The sequence below is a fragment of the Chelon labrosus genome, assembly GCF_963514085.1.
Source record: "Chelon labrosus genome assembly, chromosome: 23".
In the NCBI taxonomy this organism is placed as follows: Eukaryota; Metazoa; Chordata; class Actinopteri; order Mugiliformes; family Mugilidae; genus Chelon; species Chelon labrosus.
Window position 1 is genome coordinate 19,568,293 of NC_140356.1, and position 10,004 is coordinate 19,578,296.

A 10,004-nucleotide genomic window follows, 5' to 3' on the forward strand; every position below is an offset into this window, starting at 1 on the left:
ATGAAACACTGGATGGAAATAAATCTGGTGACACTGGATGCCAGATATCGATGCCCCGCCCACACTTCCTCCAGACTCACTTGCGTTTTCTATTAATTAATTAACATTTCACTCTGCTCACCCTCTTCAGCAGACGGGCCGAGTCCTCGCTGATGTGCGTGAGGCGGGTGATGACGTTGTTCAGGTAGAGGTCGCTGATGGTAGCGTGGTCTTTACTCTCCCTCCTCACCTGAAAAACAGAGACATGGATGGAGTCACTTTTAATATATATATATATATATATCATTTTTTATTTTTTAAAAGCGTCTCGAGGAACGCTCAACGTGAACCGACCTGGTTTAACAGCAAGTACCAGCAGTTGACTGGAGAGAGCAGGTTCTGGTCCTTTCTGCAAGAAACGAAGAGATAAAAACATCAGATAGTTTAGATATAAAATATAATTCAGGCTGGTTCCTTTCTGTGTTTCTGAGTTTGGATGTTCTCCCTGTGTCTGCGTGGGTTCTCTCCAGGTTCTCCAGCTTCCTCCCACCGTCCAAAGACATGCTGGTTAGGTTCATTGGTGATTCTAAATTGGCCGTAGGTGTGAGTGTCTCTCTGTGTTAGCCCTGTGATAGACTGGAGACCTGTCCAGGGTGGGATAGGCTGCAGCCCCCCCCCCCCTCACAACCCTCCAGAGGACAAGCGGTTACATAAAATGAATGAATGAATGAATGAGATACACTTTTCCCTCCAGTTACAGTAGCGTCTGCCACTTGAAGAGCTAATGCTAATTGCCTGCTGATTGGTTAACTCAACTTTCCGTCACCTTGACCCTGTAATCTAGTGATTTATCTCGTGTTGACTCGTGCTTTGACCCAAAAAGCAACCAGATCGGTGCTCGGCCCTCACTTGTATTGCTGATGGTCCTTGGTGCTGCGTGTTTTGGCCATGAACCTCTCCGCCAGCTTCTCCAGGTTCCTGGAGTACTCCGTCTCAATCTCGGCCTTTTTCCTGAAGAAGTCCTGCAGGTCCTGAAGCAGCTGGACCCGCATCTCCGTCTGCTGCTCCAGACAGCGCTGCTGCTCCACCAGCTGAGTCCGCACATCTGCACACACACGCACACACAAATTAACCGAAAGTCATGCTTCCATTTAAAACACACTGCAGGGATGACGTGATCAGATCAGAGGAGGTGATCACACCAGTCCTGCCGCAGTAAAACAAGGTCCTCCTCAACCTCATCGCCCGTAAATCAACCAATAAAAAAGGCCGGTTACTTTATTTAATGTGCAAATAATTTATAACATAAACAGTTTACTGTTACTGGGGTAAACTGTGACACTGATCTCAGCTGATAGCGGCCATGTTTGCTTGATTAACGATTGATTAACTTCCCTTTGCCTCTTCATCCCGATGAAGACTGCTCATTTATCTGAGGAGTGACCTTGGACGACGTCCGGCGGCCGCTTAAAATAACATGTGAACACACTCAATGCACACACACACAAACACACACACGATATATGAATGCATTCCCTAAAACCAAGTCTAAACCGGGTTTAACCCTCAGAAAGTTGCAGCAAAAATGTCCCCACAACATTAGCATTCCATGAGACACTGGGCCCCACATCTTAATAGAAACAAGTGCACACACACACCCAAACACACACACACACACACAGTATGATTGGGTCCTGCAGAGGTAATGCCTGGCTGCACGCTTCAATGCTCGCGCTTGTTTCAGAGCTCGATCTATCTGCAGCAGCGGGAGGAAGAGAGGAAGAAAAACGAAGGGAGGGCGAGCGCACAGTAACTCCACTTCTCTCTCTCTCTCTCTCTCTCTCACACACACACACACACACACACACACACACACACATAGACAGACACACAACAATCTCCAGGGACCCTATCCACTCCACTACCTGTTGTCTAGGCAACCACACATTGTGTGTGAACCATGTGATGAGGAAGGTGAAGACGAGAGCTCGTATCTGCAGCATCGACACACACACACACACATTCATGCACACACACTTTGCTTCATATTATAAATGCAGTAATGTTGCGCCTGTGTGTGTGTTTTTGCAGATTATATTGATTCTGGTGTCGTTTTGCTCACTCATTTAAAATGGCAGCCATTTCATGTTCATGCTTTCCAAACACTGTTCAGCTGCAACAATTTCAAATAAACCAACGTCTGCTTCGCTGCTCGCTCTGTGTCCCTGAGCAGAGGGGAAACGCTCGCCTCTGATTGGCCGACTGGCCCTGACGGGATGGTTTGAGACCGGAGGGATCAGCGATTTAATAACATCTCCTCTAAACGGAAGTGTTCACGTGGCGGCGTTTAAAGCGTAATTAGCCGAGCGGGAACGTCGGCATCCAGCTCGTTATTTATTATTGATGCTGGGAATGTCTGAACATCGTGTCAGCGAATCAACGGCAACATAAACACGAATACTGTACAAGTCTGAATCGGTTTTTACAGAGGACAGAGTTGTGAAGTATTTACAGACATTTTTAGAAATCGTTAGTTAGCCTGAGTGGCTACTAGTCAGTCTGTCGATCACGTGACAATAACAACATGGACGCCTCCTAGAAGATGTTCCAGCAAACTAGCAGCGGTTCATCGAGTGTGTTGAAATACTACGGTGACATGTCAGCCCTGAAATACAGCTAAAGCACTACAGCAATGCATCTAAAAAGGCTAACGCTAATGCTAGCAGAGGAACGGTCCAAATCCTCTGGACGGCAGTCAGTTAACAAATTCACCAAACGTCCTGTGGTAACAGAGAGAAGGAGGCTGCACATCATCTACACATCTACACTATAAAAGACTGTGGAGTACTGTTAAATGCTACCGATGGTGCTGAGGTGATGCATGTTCTTATACAGGCTATGCACGGACTGTTTTTATACTCTAGCAACCCCTTAGTGGCTTCTAGATGCTAACAGATGTCAAACAGCGGGGATCTTAGCAACTGTCCACACAGCTGATATATTAGGTCATTTTTAAAGTTCAGGATATTCAAAACGTATGATTTCCAAGTGGATTTGTGGAATATGTATTCTGAATGGGAAGCACAAAGAGTATTTCACTTTCAACGTTAACAAAACACCAAGTATTCCCAAAGCCGGTGAGTTTGTGATGAAACCGTACCAGACTCGTTTTGCTTTTCTTGCAATTCTCATTCAAACTTTCCACAGAGATTTCCGACAACCACATCAAAGACGGGAGCATGTTTCCCCGAATGCCTACAAAATGATGTGCTTCCTCCCGTCTGAGCGGCTCCGGAGACAAAGATAAAATCATTTGTTGCATTAAAAAAATCCCAAGAGGACGAAAACAAAACTGTCCCACATATTAATACCCAAGTTAAACACTGACTCATGTGACGGTTCGTTTTAATTTCTGATTTAATATTTTGTTTTTAGTTCAAATTGTTTGTTGTCGCATTAACATCCGTCCTGTTTGATCAGCTCTCAAGTGTCCTGGTGTCAGTCCACATGTGGAGGTGGTCTGGGACACATGTGACCTCCTTCCTCCTGGGTCACATTAAAGACCACCTACTCAACAGGGGTACAAGACCAGGTTGGACCACAGGTATTTAAAGCTGCGCACTCGTGACTGGATGTTAATGAGGGGTCACTTTTCGACAATAAACTGAATTATGAGACCCAAGTGAGTCAACATTACCGTTTAGGACACTAAACCAAGATGGTGGACATGGTAACCATTAGCCCTAGCATGTTAGCATTTAGCTCAGCCTCAAATAGCTGCTTCTTTCACACTAAAATTGCTATTTTTGAGAGCGTTTAGTCCGTTTACACTAAAGAAGGGTGGCGGCTGATGCACTAATGCTGTCTCCACAAACATTTGAAGGCAGCCCGTCAGAACCCTGATGTGCACCTAATAACGGTAATAACGCCAAGAAGCACTGGACGCTTTTCACCCTCAATGGTCGCCATCTTGGATATGCGTCAGAAAGCCGAGCTACCACTGACCAACTTGCCAATTTGTGCAAATGCCAACAAAGAAAGCTGCAGCTGTTACAAATGTTTTGCACATCTACATGAATTGTTTTAGATTTTACACTTTGGTCAATGTTTATAGGGTTTAAAGGTGTAAAGTTGTTCTGGAGTCTCTCTGTTGGGAACTGATTCTGCTCCTGCAAAGATCCGCCGGGCCAATGAGATCGTGTGGGCGGGGCTTAATGTGGTGATGGACAGAAGACTGATGGTGGTCGTACACGTCATCTGAGCGCCGTGGAGTTGGATTAGTTTGGTTTCTGGTTCTTCTTTCTCAAAAGCAAGAATTTGTTTCATACTTTCGTTAGCTTAGCCGGTGTAATGTTACTCTCTTCTTCATTTCTTGCAAAGTGTAAAACTACCTTGTCAATATTCATGGACTATGCATGTAAATACTCAGTATACACAGCCTAATACAAGTGTGCAAAAGGAATTATCTAATATTGTTTGTCTTTGATTCAACAAATGAGAAAAACTCATAAAAACGTATTTGCATTTGTAACTATTTTCTGCTAATATATCCACGATGCAATCAAATCAAACTTCCTGTTCATGGACTAATTATAACCGTTAGCTGCAGACCTACAGAGAATGTGAAAATGAGGTTTGCAGTCGCAGAGTAAGGGGGAGGATTCAAGCAGATCCACGAGGAGCCAAGATTATATCAATGAACCTCCTCGGCTTGGATCTCAGTCAGCTGACGGTGAAAGGAGGACATCCTTTACCTTTTGATCTGAGAAACGCTCCTTCTTAGAAATCCTCCTCGTAAAAACCCCCCGAACGCCGCCGTCTTTGATCAGACGAGCTACGCTCAGCACCGCACAACGAGGCAAAACACTGACACAGGGAAAAGTTAGGCAGGAAAAATACAGCGGGCAGAAAGAATTAGTCTTGTGATATCTCTGAACTGGTTCCATCTGGAAGCTCCTCAGAGATCTGTTCAGGTCACACACACTGATTGATTTAACCTTTATGTGTAGTTTAGTATAACTTTAGTTAAAATAGAATCTAGAGGCTTTTATCACGTTGTAAGTGCCACATTAACTATCGATTGTCAAACAAAGTTAAATGAGGAAGTGATGCCCTGCATCTTAATGTTCAATCTAGGTTTTAAAAAGTTGCACTACTACAGCTAATATTAGGTCGGAGGCTAGGAACAGCTACTATTAGCTGGAAGGCTAGGAAGCAAGCAAAAATCTACTTTTAGTTGGTAGGCTACGAAGCTATGAACAGCTGCTAATAACTGGGAGGCTAGGAAGAAAGACTGGACTGTTCAGAAGCTAGGACGAGCTATTATTGGCTGTGTGGCTAGGAAGCTGGGAGGCTAGAAAGCTAGGAATTATTCGCTGGGAGGCTAGGAAGCTAGGAACAGCTACTATTAGCTGAGAGGCTAGGAAGCTAGGAACAGCTACTATTAGTTGGGAGGCTAGGAAGAGCTACTATTAGTTGGGAGGCTAGGAAGAGCTACTATTAGTTGGGAGGCTAGGAAGCTATGAAGAGCTGCTATTAACTGGGAGGCTAGGAAGAGAGACTATTAGCTGGACTGTTCAGAAGCTAGGACGAGCTATTATTAGCTGGGAGGCTAGGAAGCTAGGAAAGCTAGGAATTATTAGCTGGGAGGCTAGGAAGAGCTACAAACCCTCGTACAGAGCTGCCCTCTCCTGAATCAGCTAATCGGTTGCTCTACACTTTATCACTTTGTGTCATGGCCCTAAAACCGTTGTTGTGAGGATTGATTAACAACCTCTGGAGTGATTAAATAAAGATGATGTTATTCACTCGAAGCTCGTCTACAGCCACATCATCCTGGAAGACACAACGGCGTAAAGTCGCTCCGTTGGGAACTGATTAGAAGAGACTCGGCAGACGTGTTTAGTCACGGGATTCTGCTTCTTCGTCTTTGATTTTTGACAACTTTGACACGAGCCAACCGCCATTAAAACAGAAGAAGAAGATGTTTTGGCGCCTGCAGGGAAAAATAACCCTAAAACTTTTTACCGTAAACACTTCATCATGTGTCTGCGACTGCGAGAGACGGGGAAGCTGAGGGGGGAAGCCGTTACCGTGACGACCAGGTTCAAGGTCAAGGGGGGGCAGAGTGAGCATCACTAAGGAATCCTTATCTTATCTCACCGTGTCTCTGTCTGTGTCTCTGTCTTGCAGGTGTGGACGTCACCGATCACCTGCTTAGAGACGTAAAATAATAATAATTAAAATAATTCAAACTAAAAGCTGCAGGGCTTTTTTTTTTTTCTTTCTTATCTCAGCCTGGTGTCCGTCTGTCTGTCTCTCCTCTCCAGCCCTGCTGCAGAGCTCCTTCCTCTTCTTCTATCATTTGCATTTTCTCATTAAACCCCTTCCTCTTGTCAGAGGAGGAGGAGGAGGAGGTGTGACACGGCGTTGGTTGGGGAGGCGGCCGGCCGGCGGGCGGGATGGCATCCCGAGCACGCTCACTTTTGAAAACCGTGAGCGCACAAATTCTGTATTGTCAGCACCGTGCATGATAATCCACTCCCTGCTACCTTTACCGCCAGGCCCACCTCACCTCAGCTGAGGAGGGGAGGAAGGACCCCCCCCTCCCTCCTCCTCCTCTTCTCTTCGCCTCCCCACCCATCCCTGGGTGAGAGAGAGAGAAAGCGGCGGCAGCAACGGCGGCGGCCACCTCCTGTGTATACATTACAAACACCACCTCCTGCGTCGGCCAATCAGGAGCCGGAGGACGGGAGGCAGACTTGGAAAGCACATAGTTACAACGGCGGATCTATAGGTTTGGCTCTCGGCAGGAGGAAGAGGAGGAAGAGGAGGAGGCGGTGGTTTTATCTGGCGGTCATTTTTACAACGCAGGGCAATCCCCCCCCCCCCCAACACACACACACACACTGCTTCCTCCATCACTGTGAGGCCACAAACACTCTCCAATCAAAAGCAAAAAAAAAAAAAGGTGTGTCACGCAGAGAATGATTTCTGAATGAAGCCGTGAAATGTTTCCATCCTCGGTGTCTGATAAAGGTCACACCTTCTTTTTTTTTTTTTTTTGGGTTGCATGAAACGGGAATGAATGAAAAGGTCATGATGGTAACCATGGCGCCGGGTGGAGGAAAGAAGAGGAGGATGAAGAGGAGGAGGAGGAGGAGGAGGGTTGGCCCCCCTGCACGGTCACGGCAGCCACTGTTTGAGGAGTTTGTCAGAATCACCTGGTTCTATCAGGTGCTGCAGTCACAGTCTCAGAGGAATACAAATACCACACACACACACACACACACACACACATATCCACACACTGAAGGGATGAAGACACGCATCATCCTCCTCATCCTCCTCTTCCTCCTCGGGGCGCCATGCAGCACTCGGGATGAACCCAGAAAATCCTGACGTCTCACGGTGAGAGGTGTCAGCTCCAAACACACCCTGCACACACACACACACACACACACACACACACACACGCCCGTGCACACGCCCCGCCGGTGCACGGGCACGAGCACAGATGAGTGAGTGAGGTAGGGAGCGTGCAGGCAGGAAGGAAGACAGGTGTGTGTGTGTGTGTGTGGTTTTAAAATAAGGTGAAATGATTCAAACGTCTTCTTACCTTTGACTTGACTCTCGTACTCTGCGAGGATTTCTTTGTCCTTCTTGCTCTTGTTGGAGTTTGACATTTTCTCTTTTACAGGTAGACAGGTGAATGATTTATATCAAAAATAATACTAATAAAAAAATCAATCAAAATAAATTAAATCCTCGTTTTTTTTTTTGTTTCTTTTTTATTATTTTATTTCCCTCCGTGTGCGCCGCCCGAGGCTTCACCCGCGAACACGCTCCTTAGATCCATCCAGTGCCGCAACAACACAGCCAGCAGTGGCCCCGCACCTCCACGCTGAGGAGGAAGAGGAGGAGGAGGAGGAGGAGGAGGAATCACGCACACTCAGAGAGGAATTACACACTCGTGACCGCTGCTGCCAATGCTGCTGCTGCTGCTGCCGCCGCGTGGATCCGCATCAAAAAAAAGAAATAAATAAAAAATTACCTTCAGCGTGCTTCACCGCGTGCAAAAATAAAATCACACCGGCGCGCGTGCATACGCATGCACCGGTCTGCAGGCACCGAGGAGGAGGAGGAGGAGGAGGAGGAGGTGGGGCGGGAAGGAGGAGCGGGCACACGCCCACTAGGTAGACACACGCGTGGACCACACATGCACACGCAAACATACGCACGCACGCATACACGCACGAGGAGGAGGAAGGTGTTTGATCTGACGGTGTCTTCACCCCGACATCACCTTTCACGGCGCGCGCGTCCAGCCCTCCTCGTGCAGATTATTCAAATATCGGTGAAACGAAAAAGCCGGTGAGGAAATAGGTGTGTCCGCGAGGGAGGGAGGGGCTGGGGGCGAGGGGCCGGGGCTAGAGGCATGATTGACAGCTGAGGAGGCCAGTGGGTCCCACGGAAGAAAATAAAACTAACGTGAAATCACAGATTATTAAATTAAGACAGATGTGGTTATTAGAGCTCATTCTGCCACTTCATTAGGTACACCAGTGAATGTGTTCTAATATATAACAGTTCTGCTCTGAATCTTCATGAAGGTTCTGGTGTTCAGTTTTAGTGTCAAATAAAATATATTGAAATAAAAATCAAATATATCCTGGTGTAGTCAAACAGGTTTCATTATGTGGCCTCCAACCAATCAGAGCCATCAGATGACATGCATGACTTCTCTTACACTTCCGTCCATCACCACATTAAGCCCCGCCCCCTAGCTATCTGATCTTTGCAGGAGCAGAATCAGTTCCCAACGGAGAGCCTCCAGACCAGACATGGTTTGTGGGCGGGGCATGCTGGTCTGGCCTCCAGGATTCACTGACACATGAAAGAAACGCCTCAGTGTTTAATTCAATCCAGTTTAACAGCGACACAAACTCCATCCTCCTAAACAACCTTCCAGGTGAATCACCACCTTCATGAGGGTACCTATGTTTTGGCAGCTTGGGGGTTTCTCTCTGAGCAGCAGAAACCTGCACACCTTTCATTTTAAACTATGATTAAAGGCTATTTGTCTCCACCTAGTGGCCAAATGAGATGATTGAACATCTTTTTTATTGTTTAGTCAGCTCTATGCAACGTTTCCCAACTCATGGGTTCAGTCCCATTCTAAAGGTCACCAGATTAATCTGAGGGGTCAAGAGGTTAATTAATTAATGAGTTAATCTCCACATTCCTTCATTTAACGTCAAATAACTCTTCATACGAAACATCACATGACTGTGGAGGATGGCGTAAATTAAAGATGACACTTTTAGCAGCACTGATGCCTCACAGCCAGAAGGTTCTAGGTTCTAATCCATGTTCCGACTGGTTCCTTTCTGTGTGGAGTCTGCATGTTCTCCCTGTGTCTGCGTGGGTTCTCTCCAGGTTCTCCAGCTTCCTCCCACCGTCCAAAGACATGCTGGTTTGGTTCATTGGTGATTCTAAATTGACCGTAGGTGTGAGTGTCTGCCTGTGTTGTGCTGTCTGTATGTTTTCACCAGTAGGTGGCAGCAGAGTGCTAACTATCTCTTACCACATACAGGAAGTTTCTGTGCAGATATTTAAAATCTCTTTCTTCTAGTTTTATGTCTCATTTGATGACTTTCTGTCTCTTTGCTCATTTTGCGTTTGTGTCTTTTTGTGGACACCTTTCCTATTTGTGGTTGTTTGCAGTCGTCTTTTGACCATTTGTTTGTTTGTTTCTTTGTTTTGCATCTATTTGTGGTTGTCTTGCGTGTCTCCGGCCATTTTGCATTAGTGATTGCCTTTTTTTGTGGACATCTTGTGATTGTTTTGCATCTTTTCGTTTATTTTGTGTGTATTTAATGGATTATTTTTGTGTCTCTGGTCATTTTTCATTTGTCATTTCTTAGTTTTGCATCTTTTTGTGATAGTTTTCTGTCTTTTATGGAAAGGTTGCTTCTGTTTGTGGTTGTGCTGCATCTTTTTGGGATCATTTTGATGATTTCTTT

The 10,004-nt window shown here is 46.1% G+C and overlaps 1 protein-coding gene across 1 annotated transcript; it reads right to left on the reverse strand.

The window, feature by feature from the left end:
- Positions 1-7,664, reverse strand: LOC311508759 (SLIT-ROBO Rho GTPase-activating protein 2B-like; the record flags this gene model as incomplete). The annotated part of the gene is made up of 4 exons (XM_084573709.1): positions 1-229; positions 334-388; positions 889-1,084; positions 7,598-7,664. 4 exons carry the CDS (start codon positions 7,662-7,664, stop codon positions 101-103), a joined length of 447 nt encoding a protein of 148 aa, XP_084429835.1. The 3' UTR covers positions 1-100.
- Positions 7,665-10,004: the final 2,340 nt, after the last annotated feature.